Source organism: Amphiura filiformis, chromosome 19, assembly GCF_039555335.1.
Source record: "Amphiura filiformis chromosome 19, Afil_fr2py, whole genome shotgun sequence".
NCBI lineage: Eukaryota > Metazoa > Echinodermata > Ophiuroidea > Amphilepidida > Amphiuridae > Amphiura > Amphiura filiformis.
The window spans coordinates 17122778-17142313 of record NC_092646.1 but is presented as its reverse complement, the minus strand read 5'-3'; the positions used below and the strand labels follow the sequence as shown (position 1 = coordinate 17142313).

The 19536-nt window shown below is 36.8% G+C and overlaps 2 protein-coding genes across 2 annotated transcripts; both read left to right on the top strand.

Annotated features, from left to right (window-relative positions):
• Positions 1 to 1967: 1967 nt before the first annotated feature.
• LOC140140415 (uncharacterized) lies at positions 1968 to 3032 on the top strand. The gene has a single exon (XM_072162175.1). It carries the CDS (start codon positions 1968 to 1970, stop codon positions 3030 to 3032), a length of 1065 nt encoding a protein of 354 aa, XP_072018276.1.
• A 2515-nt stretch (positions 3033 to 5547) lies between these two features.
• On the top strand, positions 5548 to 12296 carry LOC140140414 (protein rolling stone-like). Its single transcript, XM_072162174.1, has 3 exons — positions 5548 to 5631; positions 7643 to 7892; positions 11600 to 12296. The coding sequence occupies exons 1-3, from the start codon at positions 5548 to 5550 to the stop codon at positions 12145 to 12147; spliced, it is 882 nt and encodes a 293-aa protein (XP_072018275.1). The 3' UTR covers positions 12148 to 12296.
• The last annotated feature ends 7240 nt before the right edge of the window (positions 12297 to 19536 follow it).

Here is a 19536-nt window from a genome sequence, read left to right as displayed (position 1 = left end):
GTGTGTTTTTGGCTTCCGTCAGAACCAGAGTCAGTAATACGATAAATCCCAGAGCTGTTTTCCTATCAAAGAGAAGCTGACCCTCGCCTGGCTTTCCACGTAGTGTATTCTACTGCAACATATAATACTTGTGTGGTAGCTGATGACACAGATGTATTTATTCTGTTGCTATTTGTAGCAGAAAATGCTATACTAAGAACTTGTATTTCATACAAGGGACCAGGCTGCCAAGAGCAGACATAACGTACCATGATATCAAGTTTCTTGCAAATCACCTTGGAAGAGATATTTGCAAGAGCCTACCTGCTTTTAATGTAGTAACAGGCAGCGACTTCACGCAACCTTTCTATGGCCGGTCTAAAATGAGAGCCTTTACCAAGATACAACAGAATCCAGAAAGCCTAGAACTTCTACCTAGCCTTGAAGGAACTGCAGCCAATGTTAATGAAGTTACAGTCTTCATACTTCACATAGTTTACAACAGGCCAAGGAAGGAAAAAACGGCAGGGGATAGTCGCTATGCAATGAGAATGTGCATGTGGAAAGGGAAAGAAGCGGAAGGTAACCCCGTCTCAGAGGCTTTCCCCTGATGGTAAATCAATGAAATGCCACATCCAACGTGCAAACTTTGTAGTAAACTGTATGGTTAATTGCCTGGTTGGTATGTTCAAACAACAGAATCCTCTATACTACGACTGGGAACTTGATGATGATGATGTTCTTAAGCCCGTTTGGTACCGTGGTTCGGCACTTCCAAATGAAGATGAGGTGACGTGAGATAGATGGTGGAAGAGGAGGAAGGGGATGAACCTCCAGAAGCAGTCATGCCGACTCCAGAAATCCCAACAGAACTAAGGGATATGATCTGATCAGCGACTCTGAAGATTCAAAGGACGACGAAGTCCCGTTGAGTGAAGAGAGTTCAGAAGAGGACTCGTAAAAATGACAATTAATAACTATATGAAATAGGAAAATACGAAATAAACTTTATCGGCCATCTTGAATGTAACGGTAATTAAGGTAATTGGTGTTCAAAATGGCGATCAAAATGACCTGCGAACAGCAAATCACTATTAGGTGGTGTTTTAGTTCTTGCAGCTATTTTGGATTTTGAAGGGAGCTGTAATATAAGTTTAAATCAAGAAAATGCAAATTGAACCTAAGATCATTATCATATACTAGTACAAACAGTCATTATGAGCTATGTGACGGACATTACTAGTATGATTTCAAGCCAATAGCAACCATTTTGAGCTTTCATAAACTGCTACCAACACATTTCTACATAATTATATTTAAACTAACACTTAATTTTCAACACTAAAGTTGTGGAACATTGTTTTCTTTTGGCCACATTACTACATCGTTTTGGAGGCCATTTTGAGTTTTTGGTATGCAGCAGCCATTTTGAATTTTAAAAATAGATTGATTGTGATCTTTGTACTCCACACAATGCAAATATGTACTAAAATCTATCATGAAAGTTCATCTGTGTTGGTAATCAAATAAATGAAGAATTGAACTTTTGTTCACAACACATAAAGTTGCTCACCTGAAATTTTCGGTTGTTAAGACTACAACCTTCTTCAGCAGACTGATCCAGTTCGTTGGTCGATTTGACGACTCTTGACTACAACAGTGCCAAATTTATCGCTGACATTCTTTCACCATTGGTTGGTAAAACTACCCATCATATTGCCAACTCGCAAGATTTTTCCGATCGCATAAAGGACGAAAGGGTAGAGGAAGACGAAGAACTTAGATCCTATGACGTCACTGCCCTTTTCACTTCAGTGCCTATAGATAAAGCCCTCGATATTATTCGTGATGATCTGATCAGTGACACTACGCTAGTTGAAAGAACAAATCTGTCAGCGGGCCAAGTGGTAAAACTTCTTGAAGTTTGTTTACGGTGTACATATTTTGTTTACAATGGAGTGTTTTATTTACAAATACATGGAGCGGCAATGGGGAGCCCAGTCAGTCCAATTGTCTGCAATCTGTATTTGGAACATTTGGAACAATTAGCCATCTCTACTGCTCCTCATCCTCCATTGTGGTGGTTCAGATATGTTGACGACACTCACACCAAATTAAAGAAACGCTACGCCCAGGAATTCACTGATCACTTAAATTCGCTCGATCCGGATATCAAATTCACCACAGAGGGTGAAGATAACAGGACTCTGGCCTTCTTGGACACTCTAACAGTCATAAAACCGGACGGCTCACTCAATATCAAGATCTATCGCAAACCCACACATACAGACCAGTATCTGAACTTTTCTTCGAATCACCCTCTACAACACAAACTGGGAGTGATACATACGCTTTTTCATCGCGCAGAGTCAGTTATTACCGATCCGGTAGACTGTGACGAAGAGAAGTCGCACATGACTGAAGCATTATCTAAGTGTGGTTACCCCAAGTGGGCTTTTGACAGGCTCAACAAACCTAAGGACAAAAGTAAACCGACAAAGGACAGTACCAACACCAACAAAGGACAAGTTGTTATCCCTTATGTCAAAGGCATCTCTGATGCCTTAAAACGTATTTACAGCTCATACGGCATAAGAGTGTGTTTTAAGCCAACGCGCACACTACGTCAACTGTTAGTTGCGCCTAAAGACAAAAAGGACAAAAAGGACGTCACGGGTCCCGTATATCTGATTCCTTGCCAGGGTCAGACCACCCGGGGCCCCTGCTCGGAATCATACATAGGAGAGACAGGCAGGTCTCTAAAAACACGTTTCCTTGAGCATAGGCGGCCTAGCTCCACCTCGTCCGAAGTATCTCAGCACATACACATAGAGTCCCCAGGACATCACGTGGACCTAGAGAAAGTGCAGATCCTCGACAGAGAACCACGGTACTTCGAAAGAGGAGTCAAAGAGGCCATTCACATCCGGGCCAACCAACCTTCTTTGAATAAGGACGGGGGGCGCTACAACTTAGCAAGAGTCTACGATCCAGTTCTGACGTCACAAGTCAAGAGTCGTCAAATCGACCAACGAACTGGATCAGTCTGCTGAAGAAGGTTGTAGTCTTAACAACCGAAAATTTCAGGTGAGCAACTTTATGTGTTGTGAACAAAAGTTCAATTCTTCATTTATGTACTAAAATCATTTTAAAAATGTTCCTAGGCCTACATGGGGATATATTTCAATTTGGACAAATATTGCATTTTAGGCGCCATTTTGGATTTTTGAGCAGAAGGCAGCTATTTTTGATTTTAAAAACTATCAGAATAGATTTTCCATGCTCGAAAACATATAAATAGACACCAAATATACCATATTTGGCCAGAGAATACTTATAAACAAATTTTGACCCCCAAAATGGCAGCACCCCCGGAAAAGTGCACTTTGGGCACATTTTTTCAAAAAAGGCCCACCGGCATCGTGTTCCTCGGAAAATTTTGGTCTGGGATCGACTTCAAACATAAAGTGAACACCATTTCCCAATTGCGCGTGGCCTAAGAGGCTAACTATTTTTATTAACGCCCATACCAATGCCAAATCTATGATGAAGAGCCGATGAACAGTGCTACCAATCTGAAGGACTAGCCGAGACGAGCGGACCAAGACGCATCTACCAAGCCGTCTGATTTATCCTGGTACCTACCTCGCCGCCTAAAATATTTAGAGAGTCCAAATCCCAAACCTCTTTACTAGAATATAGTCAGAAAATGTTGAACCATTTATTATGTTTACATTGTGAACAATAGCTTATGTTATAGGAAAATAAAGAAATAGTGTTTATTTGCAATTTGTATAATATTATTTTTAGTTTATCGTTTTTGAAGTTATTGTCTATCTCTGTTTCAATCTCTCTTTGAAAAAAAACGTGCATTATTAGCAATTTCTTTTTGAAAGAATATTGTTTGTTTATGTTTCAATTATATTTGCAAACAATTTAGGTCTTTGTTTCCAAACAGATAATACTGAGGATAAGAAAAATATGCCTATTCTCATTCTGATTATTTTTTTGCATTTCCTTTAAAACGTATTGTTCCTATCTATTTGATTTGAATAAAGACCTAAATGATTGACAATTTCTTTTGTCTCTTATTGTCTCTGTTTGGAAGTTAGCACTTTATCTCACCTCTTTTACATGATGTCAGTCAGTAGCTAATGAAAGTCGATCTGTGACCCCATGTATGGATTATTTTCATCGCATTTCGTTATGATCACATAAACGTTGTTCCTTTGTTTTTTTAAACAAAACATGTATAAATAATATCACACACTTGAACAGCATTAGCATACATCAAAAATTAGGCGATTGCTGCAGGGTTATAACGAATATTAAAATGAGGTATTGTTAGATATTTTTTATTTTCTCGGGTGTTGCCGTTCGGAACAGTAAGTACTACATACGTGTTTTAAACATGCTTCAACCAACCCAGCTTTTAACTTCCAATTGGTGGCTGCATTAGCCTGCAATGCACTCTGGGATTGCATTGTATCCACTTCTAATCACTTGTCTTTATTTATATTTAATTTGATGCCGAAAAGGACTAAAATCGCCCAAAGAAAAAACGCATTTTCACGTGTGTGTCAATGGGGCGCACTATTGGTGGTATGCACCCTGCATTAGCTTGCAATGCACTCTGGGATTGGATTGGATCAACTTCTGATCATCAGTCTTTATCTATAAAGGCAACCTTTGGTCTCATAACTACCCGCATAACTACTATCAGTCAAAAGCAAGCATATAGGAATTAGCTTTGATAGTTGCGATCTCATTTCAATAAAAGAAATATAATTACGGAAATAAAGCTTTGCATGTGTTCTTGTCTCCAATAACTTCATTTCCACCTCTCGAGAAAGATCGTCCACATGAGGAAACGACACCTCAAATCTCGTTTATGGAAGGTTAATCATACCATCCCTCTTGGGTGTCAACTTTATTTATCTCAATATTTGAATGCTAGCACTGCTAGGTTATGCTCCCCTCCGACCCGCCTATTATACTTGTTATTTTGCATCTATTTAATCTGTCTGTATCTCCCTGGCTCTCCATATTTCAGTCGTGTCTCTCACTGTCTGATACTACCTCACGTGCGCTCTCTGTTCTCTGTGTCAATCTAGGCCTATGGGATATTCCGGTTGCTGTAATGGGCTATTCCATACACCCCTATGGAAGACATGACCTTAATTTCCCACACAGTTAGTGTGAATTTCAAATGGGGTTACCTGATTGGGTGGCTCATTTAAAATTCGCACTCCCTGTGCGGGAAATTAAGATAATGTCTTCCATAGGGGGTGTATGGATTCCAACTAGAAGAGCCAAGCCCAATCTGGTCTTCCCGTCACGTATCTTTCTTAGCTGTCATATCAGTTGTGTATATAAGAGGTCGTGCAAACATAGCAAAGCGAATTGACTGACATTATAAAGGTGTATGTGCAATGCTGTACAGGTGTTAATATGTATAATGGCGCCCAATATTGTGAGTTTCTGTGATCACTGGTTAAAAGATATCTGATTTATTTAGACCAGACAATTTTGGAAAAACATTTAATTTGGCAAACATACATCTGCAGTATGGGTTTGCGAGATCGATTTAAGTCAGCATTTCATGGCGTTGGTTTGAAGACGGATGATGCCGGAGTTTTTTCTCGTACACAGGTAAGTGCTATGGTTGTTGATACCATTATACTAATACTGTCTAATAAAACTCCAATAAAATACAAGGGGCAGTCATCAGTGAACGGCTCTTTTCAGAGCCATCAGTAGGCAATGGGCGGCCTTGTCTCATTCTTAGGTACTTTGTCCTGAAGAAGTCAGAGATACTCCTATCGAAAGCTTGACAGTTCTAAACCTGTCTAAAAACCCACTAAAATACAACCCAATATTTTAAACTCGATCTTTTGTGCGTAATTATAGAGGGCCGGGAGATTCACTCTATCATTAAAAAAATTATTTGAAGAATTGTAGGAATAAAAACTGTAGTGTAATTCACGCCGGATACAATTTCTTTATACGACAAAAATTTTTGTAATCGATCAAAAAACAAACGTTTTATATCAATTTTAAATTTAGCCTGAATCCGTAAATATGGTACCTCTCGCCCTTTTTTAGGTCAAGGCTATTTTTACCATTATGCAGCGAACCATTGTTGAAGCTATTTCACATACATGTACAAAACATTCTAGAGAAAGAATGAGGATATACACTGTAGTGTTGAAATATCTTTTGTTGATTTCGAATGATAATGTCATGAAGTCGTAAATTTTAAGGTCAAATTCCTAAAACCAAAACAAAACATTGCGACGCAGATAATTCCCGACTTACGCAATTTCATCATCACATCAGTGTCTTTATTATTTGTTTGAAACCTTTCCCAAACGTTCGTGCTATTTATGCATAAAACGGCTAATCTATCTTTACAAAACACGTCTTTTTATAGTAAACAAAAGACTAAAGATGGCATTATGAGATTTATTATTTATCATTATACTCATCCACTCAACTGCCACGGTGGCCTAGCGGTAAAGCGCTAGACGCGTAATCTAAGGATGTTCGGAATCGCTGTTTCGAGTCCCAACGAAGCCTGTGGAAACTTTTTTTCCTTCAAAATTCATGATCGCATTCCGAAATGAGTCACTTGTCGGTAAATCATGTATCGTATTCTTAAAATTAAACTTCAGCACTACTTGTTTGTTTATTTCGCTCAGCGGGAGCGCTTTCGTGGAACTTCCTCGTAGTCAGCCGATGTTGTTAGCTCAAACGTTTTCTTGGAAACGTATAGAGACCAACCTGATCAGATGAAAACACCAGAGCTAGCTATATTATGCTGACGACGAGGAAGTTCCTCGAAAGCGCTCCCGGTAAGCGAAATAAATAAACAAGTTGTGTTGAAGTCTAATTTACTCTCATTCTATTACCATTTAGGTATGAATCTGCAATATAAAAAATGATTAATAATTCAAGAGACTATAGACTTCTACGTCGTCCACTTGCCCATTGTGCATACTCTTAAAACTCTGATTTAATTAATTTGTGCAAAATTGATAGATTTTCACATCTGATCTTTTTAGTCACCGTAAATACTCCCTCTGTTTGTTGGCTTTTTTTTAACTCGAGCTTTCGCGATTATTAAACTGGTAGATTCTAAAATTAGAACTGTTCAGTATTGAAGTGCCATTATAGGCCCCTATGTATAGCATTTAATAAGCCTATGTATATACTTACTGTTAATATAATTATATAAATTTTCTCATAACCATTTACTAGTATTTTGATGTAATAAAATAATATCAGTATAATATCAAGTTCAACTGAATGTGTTCATAATGATTGTATAACATATTTTTATTTATCAAAAATCGACTATGACATAGTCTAAAGAGACTACGGATACGGTACAATAAGGGACCGTTCACAAACACTTGTAAGGGGGGCTGATGCAAAAGAATTTCGCCCCTCTTTATAAAATTATGGGTCAACTCCATAGAAAAGCATATTAACTCAATTTTCCCAGGAAAGTTGTGGTCATTCTTTTTCAATGCCCCCTCAGGAGGGTCAAAACTTTAAGCCCCCCTTTTTTTGCATCAACACCCAACAAGTGTTTGTGAACGGTCCCTAACATCTTGGCTTTTTCTGAACTTCAAAGTAACATTCTTTCTTTCGCACACAGTGGCGTTTACCGTGGATGTTCTGGTGCATATATCGCCTTCTATTCGCTCTCTACTACGCGTCCTTCATAGCATTTGACTTCATCTTTAACTTTAAACATCACCCTCTATCGGCAGCTTATTTCTTCATTTATCTCACCGACTGGACAGTTTTAGTCGTCACAATTTACATGGTTGTTTCTTGTATTAATGTCATCATAGATAGAAAGCATGGGTGTTATTATCATACTTCTAATAGAAAGGCGCCACCAGGTATGTCATAATTAAAGACCCATTCAGTGATCCCAGCGAAAGTGTAAAAAAAAATGTTTATAAATTGCTTAAAAGTGAAGGATTATTCATCAATTTGTCATTTGGTATTTTTGAAATGAAAACTTTGGTAGAAAACGAAGAAAACAGTAGCATTGGCGAAGTTTAAGCCCCTAATCACATACAACATATAGCTAATTTATATAATACTGTCAGTATATAAATTACAGATCCATGTAAATGCGCCTGAACCACTAGCAGGCTACTCTCTAAATGTACACCGAGTGGAAAGAGTGGAATCAAGGAGTGAGAGAGTGAAACGGAGGACAACCCTGAGTGGAAAAATTTCACTCTAAAAGGATTGAAAAAGAGTAGTCTGTATACTCTCAAAAAGAGTGAATATTGCCTAAAGAAAATGTACTTTCTTTCATTTTAGAGTGTTTTCCACTCAAAAACAGGTATCCTTCTCTCTAAATGTGAAAGAGTGAAAAATCACTCAAAAAGAGTGAAATCTCACTCTTTCAAAGAGCCATCTGAGTGACAACTCTTTTAGAGTGAAGCTCACTCTCAAGAAAGAGTGAAAAAATTCACTCCGGAAAAGAGTGAATCAGAAAAGAGCATATATTTATTTATTTATTTATTTATTCATCTAGGCCTATTTTATATACAAGAATATCACAGCAGTTCATAACAGCTACTATGTGCTTTAAATTGTTGTGATGCTAGGCCCCAGGTTATGGTAGGGCCCGGTCTAGGAATATTGAACTGGTCTAAAGATTAAGCACATACACAATCCCTCATTTCAAATATATAGTTTTGGTTTCTCTTTTGTTCAGAAACCAAAAATCAAGGGATTAAAAAGTAGAGCTGATCTGATCTGCAATCATAACACTATTATGCTGGGAGGACACAGTATAGGGCATATAACCAGAAGTATACAATAGCCTATTGTGCTAACATAATTATTATCATGATTGATATCGGAAATCTATCCCGCGGACGATAGTTGATGCTCTCTGTCGAAGGTAGGTGGCATATTACACTCACGAGTTGTAGGCCTAGAAATCATAATATACATGCGCGTATACTGAAGGATGGGGTGGGGTGGGGAATTTGTTTGTTTGTATGAAACATAAACGATGCATGGAGATGATTTGATTATGAATTAGTTTATTATCCCAGGAAGCACAACCCATACCTCTTTAAGAGGGGGCTCCCTCCCTATATAACCACCTCTTTCCTAAATTACCCCTTTCCCCTCCTCCTCCCCTACATTCGATATCTTCATCTCGAGCTCTCCTCCCCTTCTCTTTCACTTCCAGTGCTCTCTCTCATATGTTTCTCTCTCTCCCGGCCCATATCCCCCTTGCCCTCCAACCACCCCCCCCCCCACACACACACACCCCAATCTTCTCCCCTGTATCTTCTACTTTTTGCAGTAAAAATTGCTTCAGTAAAAGCCATTAGGTTATTATAGGTCATATAATGGCCTTCGATCGATTCTGGTACATGGGATTAAGGACATGAATCGATTTTGTTTATAGCACCTATACAATTACAGTAGTGGCCCCTTTTGTAATGACGAATGCAAATATTTCGATGGTCTATATATTTTCACAGTGAAATCAGCTTAGGCTATTTCGTAGTCTCAAGCCAATGCTTTCAAACTAAATCAATGCTTTCAAATGTAGACTGTTTTGTTCGACTTCTCTGCTCGTGAATATTGCACTGCGAAATTTAAACATTTCTTTTGTATACTTAGATCAGGTAACTCGAAAATCCTGTAATTTTATTCGTCACACCACTTATAAGAAACTGAAACCAAAACCGAAACTACCTGTCACAAATGTTTAGTTTTAAACAAAAGGTAGAAACAAAGAGTTCGATATCTTGTGATTCAAGTGGTTAGGCAGGACAATAGGAAACCACGTGACCAAAACCAAAACCAAAACTAAAACTATATATTTGAAATGAGGCAATGTGTCGAACTTCAGTGTGGGATGAATGATGAAAAACTATGGATTTAGTGAAGCTAGTCAAACTGTTCAATGGTGAGTACACTTAGGTGTAGAACATAACACTTGGCAAATACCATGTTTACGGTCACAGTCTGGAGAAGCGTGATGCGGCGTAACCTACATAAGCTTACATATGCGTACATGTAAACTGGCACTGGTTCGGTAACAAACTGCTCACATATGATTTAAGCTTACTGCCGCCGTTGTCTCCAGACCAAGTGTATACTTGCTACGAGTTATGACCTACACATAAATGTAATCACTATTGAGTATGCTGTCTATTTCTTCATCAAATCCGCTTTCTTTTCGCCATTCATTCACACACTGTTCGCCATTTTGTTACACAAGTTCAACAAACATCGGCCGATTTTCGGCGCTTCTGATTGGCTGACAGTTCACTCCAAGAAAGAGTGAGATTTTGCGCCACTTTTGAGCGAGTGAGGCTCACTCGAAATCGCGAGTGAAATTATGTGTACTGTTTTCACTCTTTTAGAGCTAAAACCCACTCTTTTAGAGCTAACTTAAATTCACTCTGAAATTCAGAGTAGTTTTTCACTCTTTTACATTTAGAGAGTTCGTTCAACTCATTGAAAAAGTGGAAATTCACTCTTTTACATTTAAAGAGTATGTGGAAACATTTATGATAATGGCAAAGGTACCAAAACCTGAATTTTGATCACCGAACGGGCCTTTAAACTATTTCCGGCACTATATGATTTTTCTGAACCAACAGTAACAATGTGGCCGTACACCACGAATGAGCCGTAAAGTTGGCAAATTGTATTCTGAGTTACAGTGTAATATGGGCATGAAGGTCGTATAATTTGGTGCGACATGTATCTCATCTTGATAGCGCCAGTCAAACACCTTTTAAACCAATCAATAATAATATTGCTGAAGAGGATGATAAGCTTCTACTTATGTCTATAGAATTCTTTAATAGCTCTAGTATTTGTTTGCTAAATCCTGTTCAAGTGGTGGGTTACAAAGCATTGTATTTTGTCTAGGTATGTATAACCAACAATTAACAATGAGAGGATATTCCGGAACCTCGTTGACTTGGGGATGATTTGGAATGACAGCCAATTATGACTGTTTGATATTTATTACTAACAATGTGGAAAAAGAGACACATGTAGAACCGAAAAAAGGTCCAATTTTCTTGAAGGAGCAGAGTTCAACAAACCATAACCCCACTTTTGGATATCGTTTGAAGTCAAATGATATACCATTTTAAAGCTTATGATATATATTTACTAAACACGAAATAAAAAAAAAATGACCGGGGTCGACTTTATGGCTCATTCGTGGTGTACGGTCACAAATTATGTACAGAAAAAATATAGTTTATAGATCACTGGAAGATACACATATAGACTCTAGTTGAATCTTAATCGTCCATGGAGCGGACATTAAATCGACTAGATCGTTTTAAAGAGTGTAGGAGTTTGATTGTCATTTTACATACTTTTTGTAGCATTTGGTATATTGGTACTAAATGGAATCTGTCGATACAGAAAGTCATGCTTTTATTATACATTTATTAATTTTAAAGGAGGTCATGGGAAGAACATATATTCCAATCTGTCGAAATATTAAGTGACCGCAGGTGAAATTTGTCAAAATTCATTCAAAATGCAGTCACATGTTATGAAATGTATGATTATCACTTCATTGTTTGCTTTATTACAGCCTTATCATGGAGACATAAGCTTCACTGGCTCCTCCTCAACATCTACATGAACATCTCAATCCTCGTCACTATTGTCTACTGGTCGTTCCTACACAGTCCTTACAGCTCTCTGTACTACGATCTTACAGAACACACATTCCCATCAATACTAGGATTACTCGATGTTATACTAACGCCGATACCTGTACGATTAATTCATTTCGTGTATCCGTTTACTTACGGTATGAGTTATATGCTTTTCACGGTAATATATTGGGCCGCTGGAGGTACAGACCCGAATGGTAACAGTGGAATTTACCCAGGATTTTTAGATTGGGACGAACCGGGTACGACAACTTTGCACGTTGTTTTGTGCGGCGTAGCGATTTGTCTCACCCAAGTGTTTCTTTGGGGACTTTTTAAGATAAAGATGGCAGTATTTAGGCGTACAGTGTCTTCTTCGCATCATGAAAGAATGGATGATGCGCATGATGATGATAATGGAAATAGTGAAACCAATCAGGAAAACAATAAATCGAATTCTTTTGAAACATATATTGAATACTAATATTTAATATAACAAAATAGGGCAACAATAATTATTTAATACTATTATAAATTATATAATATTATTTAATTATTTAATGATATGATAACAACAAGTGCCAGTATCCAATTATAAAAAGATCTACGATCACTATGAATTTGCAGCTCACGATTGTTTTACACGACGAAAAATAAAATTAGAAAAACAAATAATTTAGTCTAACTTAATATATATGATATGTCTATATGATATGTATATATTATATAAAATATAATTTGAAATGGGCCTCCTGATTCGATTGATACCAAAACATGTACATGTACAGACCAAAACCTTTTAAATCGCCCAGATGTAGTCAAAATTTGTTAAAAGTTGGATTTCAGCCGAAATTCGTAGAAACTTCTGTTGCAGTATTTATAGTAGACCACTATAGTGGTAAAAATAGTGCTTAAAAATTAACAAAATAAATGTACTTGGGCCCCAACAATCCCTATCTTTGAAGTTGGCCGGCCTACCCTACCCTGGGTGAGGTGGTGTGGTAAAACAATTGATAAATAGAGTTTGTTTGAGCGTTTTACGGAGGGGTGGTGCAATAATAATATATATCCCCGGGATGGTCAATTATAAGGGGTGCAAAGATTATTTGGCAGGCCAAAAACAAACAAAAAAAGGGGGCAGCATTTTTTGGCAGATTGAAATTGGGACAAGCGATTTTTGTCATAGATGTTTTGAGCACCGTTTCTATATTACGTCCTAAAAATGTGTAGGAAATCGTTAGGAATATGTTAAAATATGCAAAATTCCCTGCTCTCACTGTATGACAATTTAAGGTTTCTAACTTTGGTTCCCCGAAATCGTGCATATGTAAGGGGTGCACAGATATTTTGGCACGTCAAGGGGAGGGGGGGGGGGAGATTTTTGGCACAGTCAAAGGTGGACGCGATTTTTGGCAAACCATTTTTAAAATTGACCACCCGTGGTATTGCACAGCTCCTAAACCTCCCCATTCGTTAGACTAGTTTTGTTAATGCATATACAACTTGTTGGTGCTGAGTGTCACAAATTAGATGATCTTGACATGTATTATGTCAGCCACTTTGTTTTTCATTTAGAACGTTGTTACATACAAAAATATGTTATAGAATGTTATGCTCTTGATAACCAAGGTCATATTACTTGGGTTTCTTAAATCAAAAACTTTAGTTTGGTATTCTATGGATTACTCAAAATATTGGCTCTGTTGACAATTTTTTGATATGCTTTTACACTATGTTGTCACGTGCCCTGAGTAATTCAATTTATCATCTATCAATTTAAGCTATTTCATGAAAGTTGTGATTCCCCTTTGTCACAGTAAACAAATGGTTCAACCGTTTTTGCACTGTCTTGATGCTACGTATTTTGAATAAACCTGTGTACATACAGTGCCTATATGACAATATAAATCCAATAAAACAGGTGTCATTGTCTTTTAGAAAACGGCTCGTAATTGGTAAAAATATATTCTTGGCTATTTATACTGCACTAACACATAATTCTCACGAAAATACAAACCCATATACTTTCGGGACAACCATATGTTAGTGCACTAACACAAATTTGTCTTGAAAATACATGGTTTAATTTGTATAAAGAGCTAAGGAAATATTTCTAACAATTAGAAGATAATTTTGACACATATGATTATTTAATGGTAATTATATCATAAGCACTGCACGTACACTGGTTAACCGTTTATTCAAAGAACGTAGCATCAAGAGAGTGCAACAAACGGTTCAACCGTTTGTTCACAACTACGTGAACCGTTCAAAATTTAGAGTGTCACCCTGTCTGACATGAGAACAAAAAGTTATCTTATGCAGTATGATGTGCTTAAGGTCTTGGGCCAATAATTTTGAGGGTTAAAGCATATTGCTGGTGTTGTTTGTAGCTCCATCTGTCTTAATGCTTGTGACGTCCTGCATACATGAAAAGGAAGTTAACAATAAAAATAACATACAACAAAACAGTTTTGTTGCAACGTCCTCTTAATAACTTGAAAAAGCAGGATGTCTATCTCAAAATTGTTGATATAAACATCACTCCATCTTCTACAAAAAGAAATGAGTGTAGTGTTTGACAAAACTATGTCAGTGAAGGACCATGTGAAATCTGTTGTAAAAACAGTTAACTTTCATCTGAGGAACATCTATGGAATCAGGAGATATATCACCTTTCGTTCACTTATTATATTCCGCCTGGATCATGCGAACTCGCTGTTGTTTGGAATTTCCGCAAAGGACAGAAAAAAACTGTAAATATTGCAAAATAGATGCATTTAGACTTCAGTCCTCATCATCAGATATTATATTGGTTTCCTGTTAATTAAAGGATTGTCTTCAAGGTGCTGCTTTTGACTTTCAAAGGTATTAAATACCTCAAGCCTGTTTACCTGTCTGAGTCCCCATTCAGTAATAAACCATCAGAGAAAATTTGCGCTCTAGAAGTAATTTTCTTCTTCAAGTTTCTCGTACTCGAGAGGTGACCACGCTGTCACGGCTTTGAAACTTGCTCCCTCTCCATAACAGCCTTTCACCCTCAGTCAATATGTTCAGGAAATTGCTCAAGGATTACATTTGTCCATCTCAATGTTTTATTCCAAGTAAGTGATACTTAATTATGTTGTTTAATTTTATATGTTCGATTTTATATCCATGTTTATTGCTTTTGTACAGCGCTTTGGTAAGATTTTGAAATAGCGCTCAATAAATGCTGTGATAATATAGAAATATAATTTTGATATTAATACTCGTGATGTAGAAAACACCATTAGAAACATCAGAAAATATGCACAAATATTTCTTTTGAGTTTTAATATTTATTGTAAAATTACGACTTACTCAATGTTACAAAATGAAGAGTTAATATTACTTTAGCAAAGTCGGTTCAAGGTCAACTAAAATATTTTGACCAAACACTTCATACTTTTTTAATCTAGTGGCAATTTTCAAACTTTATACTTTATTTTGATACACCCTGTATACTAAGTATTTGAATTAAACTATCAAACCGATCCAATTCCAGAGCACCTCTATATTACTTATTGATAATTAATGCACTTTAACTTTAATATCACAGCTAATTACTCTACTCTGTATTACATGTTTTACATTTCGTAATTGGAGAGGTTCATTATTCCAAAACGTACAATTTAACAAATAAATCGTAAGAAATACATACTGTCCTAATTCTATTATCATCGTTTTACGAAATTTTCCGATTTAATGGGTGCACATTTATTGAAATCAGTACACTTATTGTATCATCTTAAAATATGCTTAGTAAACAGTTTAATATTACAGTACCGTATCACAGCAGCTGAAAGAAGTATCCCATCATGCATTGCTGTATATCTGCATACCCCATAGCAAATGTGTACAAAATATAAACAAGAGCCGCTTAGCTATTGGGAGCTATGGATAGTTTCACAATACTTTAGGGGTCATATTTTTGCAAACAAAAGTCCAAGCTTCCCTGATTTAAGCAAGTTATTTAAAGTTGAAGTGAGGGATTTTGTGATTTTCTATGGCACATTCAGTTCTATTATGGTACCGCAAAGCATAATGGGATACTCCCTTCAGCTGCTGTGGTACCGTATTATACGTGGCATTTAGATCACCATCGGTTAAGTTACGGGAATTGCCCGTTTAAGATAAGAAGTAAATTCTGGGGGTCAATATGATTCACTATAAATGGGCCCAAAAATATAAACCTTTGGAACCCATTTAAAACAGTGGTACATTCCTCGGGTAATAAGGATTCGGGGAAAGCTTAGTTTGACCTATCAGTGATAAACCGTTTTTGAAATATAAGCAAAAAGGTCAAAGGTCAAATTGTGGGCTCCACTCGGGATAAATTTGACGAATTGGTCCGATTTCAATCAAAATGCTCTTAAAATGTTCCTAACAATTGAAATAAAGATAGGTTTCACATACGATGCTTGTTTCCCAAGGTCACACGGGAAATTAGGTCAAAGACCAATATCTCCTATCGATGCCTATTGTCAATATGAATCCTTATGTAAAGAGGAACACTATTTGAGACAATATTTATTACAAACGGTGCATTTTTTTTTCAATTTTTACCCCTGTAGAGCCCCAAAACAATACGTCACAGATAGGTCAAACTATAATTTTCTTAAATCCTTATGAGCTGTGGAATACATTGTTTGTGCGTAAATGACATTTGTCCCATTTGTTCTATGGTTTCCACAAGTTGGAAATATTTTAGTCTATTCAAAAATTGATCACTACGATACATGCCTAATTTGGTCAACTAATTTTGATGAAATCGGATGTTACCCTGCCATGGACCCTATAACGTTGTGTAATATCAACCAAATACAGAGTGTTTTTACATTTTAACATGTACGTTGATGATGTACCACTCGTAACCCTATGGAAGAAACAGGGATCACCTCTTAAAAATAATACATAGTTAAAGCAATATTGTACGATTTGCATAAAGAATAGATTCTTATTTGTTTTCCACAAAATATTAGTTTTCACTGATCGCATTGTTCCTTTTTTAATTTCGATGCAAACAATAAGGCAAGTAAACAATAAGGCAAGTAAAACAAATGAATACCAGATTGGACTATATCAATTGAAATCAATACAACCCCGGCCCATGCAGTGGAATAGTCAGGGGCAGGGGGGTGGTATGCAATTTGCCCACAGAAAATTTTCAGGAATAAAATAGGGACAGCTAAGAGTAAAGAAAGTGTCATTAAAATTACTGAAATGGGACGAGAAATTGGCTTTGCCATCCACAATGGTACACAAATTTGACAAATGGAGACGAAAATTTTGCTTTGCCCATGTACGCTAAAAAGCTGACTACACCCCTGCCTCCGTGGAAGACATTACCTTAATCTTCCTCACAGAGAGTACGAATTTCAAATTGGGGCTGAATGGGTCACTCCATTTTAAATCTACAACCCCTGAAGGAGATACTAAGGTCGTGTATTCCATAGGGTAGTATGGATTTCAACTGTCACACACCAATAAAAACCGACCCAAGTCTATGTCTTTGAAAAACAAAATCAAAATTCTTATATTTTTTTTCTTTAATGAGTATTTTGTTTGGAGGACAAGTTATAATAGTATTTCAGATGATCACCGGGGTTTGCGTTACTTCACAGGGTTTTTAAAGAGGCTGGACTGGATATCAATTTCTTTTGCCCCCAAACTGAACCATTTATTGTTCTCATTACACCTGATTCCACACCAGGTCTTTATTAGGGACATTGGGCTGTTCCAGATAATAATCAACCCCCCCTATAGAGGCACTGGAATTCCATACTCTTTTGTATGTACTTTGGTCTGGAATTCCAGACTTTTTTCCCCCAAACTCTTTACAGTCACATACTTCCAACCTATAGAGGGCATCGGAATTCCAGACTTTTTCCCCCAAATGCGTTAGGAATTCCAGACCTTTTCCCCCAATGCGTTAGGAATTCCAGAATGTTTTACTCTTAATTTCTGAAAATCCAGATTTGATTCCCCGAAAGTCATATTCTCCAAACCATAGAGGGCGTCGGAATTCCAGACTTTTTCCCAAAATCATTTTGGAATTACAGGCTATTTTCCCCAATGCGTTGGAATTCCAGATGTTTTACTGTTTTGACCAAAACACCTATAGAGGGCATTGGAATTCCAGAGTTTTTCCCTCATAATTTTCAGTTCCAGAAAAACTTAAAAGCCATATGTACAATTTCGTTCAAATTTTAATTATGTTATTCTTTTATTCTTTTATACCCGAAATGCAGAAATAATATTAGTAATAACTGCCGGGAAGGGTTTCTGTCCATCCATCATAAGCTTAATATAACAATTAGGTAAAGTGAAAGAAACCCCACTGGCTATTTTGGCCTTGGGTAAAAATGACAATTCAATGGAAATTTCAGACAGTGGCATAGGGGGGGCACATTAACTTGTATTAAAATGTATGTACCGACGAAAACATTTTTGCCGACGGAAGTTGTGAATTGTTGCCCCAAATTTTTTTTTCGACGGTTTGAAAAAGTGAAGAGCCCAAAAAATAAAGCTAGCAACCGAAAAACAACAAATTTTATGTATAATTCAATTTGTGTCACAATTTCTATACATTTTTTATATAATTTTATCTTTCTTCTTTCACCACCATGCATGCATCAGGAGTAGCTCTGAAGTGTCAAAACTAAATCCCTGGATGAACATGATACCTCCCCACATTTGACCTTTTGTAAATATAAGTGGTTACAAATTCAAACTCACTGTCAATACTCTGTTATTTTCGAGTGTTTTGCCATGTACACTGTATAGGGTATGTAAGGCTATGTACACAATTACACAATGATATATTTAAAATGGGAATTTTCATGTTGTTTAACATTTATTTGGGGCTAAAATGCTATACTGTAAAATTGAAAATGGCCCGGCAAACACACAATTTTACCTTTTAGTTTTCCCGGTAGTTCTCTGTCATTGTTCACACAGGTTTATTTTTTTTTTAATATCTACACTATTGTAGCCTCACTAGCCTGCATAGAAAATAGCTGTACATGTATAAACATTTGCAATCGACAGTAATAACTACATGTACATTAATATTGCATGTGTGCAACTATTACTGCTTTTTCGGAGTTTGAGTTTTGAATTACCCGGTATGTGGAATAGCCCTGTGATTGAACCTGGCACGGGGTCAGAGGCTAATGACATTTCCTGAGTTTTGACACTAGTGTAGCCATATTACCATGGTAACACATAAATGAAATGTATAAAGTTCCCTACTTGCGTTAACTACATGTATGTATATATAAATGAAAGTAGTTTTGTGAAAAACATTGGGAGAAAAGAAAATATACATGTAGGCCTATTACATGTAGAAAAAAAATTTAGTCAGTTCCAACTTGCATATAAAAATTAATTTTGCTGTATTTTTCGGGGGTATTTGGGAGTAAGTGTTTTTACTATTGAGGATAAATCAATGTCATGGGCACTCTGTCTGAGTCTGAAGAAATTAATTTATATTTTAATATTAGCTTGCCTGGACCTGATATCAAAATTATTCAGTAGGCCTACTATAGTGTATGTGTGAATTTCATGTCTTTTATCCAATTATCTTGTTATTAAGCAGGCCCGTAGCCACGATTTTTTAGGGGGGTGCTGAATTTGGAAAAAGTGGGCTTTTTTCCAAGAGGTGGTGCAATTTTGTGAAAAGTGGACTTTCTTCGCAAATTTGGACTTTTTTTTGACCAAAAAAGCTTTAAAAATCAATTGTTTTGGCTCGCTATACGCTCGCGAATGCTTAAATTTTGGGACTTTTTGTATACTTTTGCAAGTTCGGGGGAGTGGGGGGTTGCACTCGTGGCTACGGCTCTGTTATTAA

Bases quoted from the DNA above. Each gene is read 5' to 3' on its own strand.
- LOC140140415 (XM_072162175.1), top strand. From the start codon at position 1,968: ATGGGGAGCCCAGTCAGTCCAATTGTCTGCAATCTGTATTTGGAACAT.
- LOC140140414 (XM_072162174.1), top strand. From the start codon at position 5,548: ATGGGTTTGCGAGATCGATTTAAGTCAGCATTTCATGGCGTTGGTTTG. The intron at 5,632-7,642 runs GTAAGTGCTATG...TTTCGCACACAG, and splicing joins GAGTTTTTTCTCGTACACAG to TGGCGTTTACCGTGGATGTT. The intron at 7,893-11,599 runs GTATGTCATAAT...GCTTTATTACAG, and splicing joins TAATAGAAAGGCGCCACCAG to CCTTATCATGGAGACATAAG.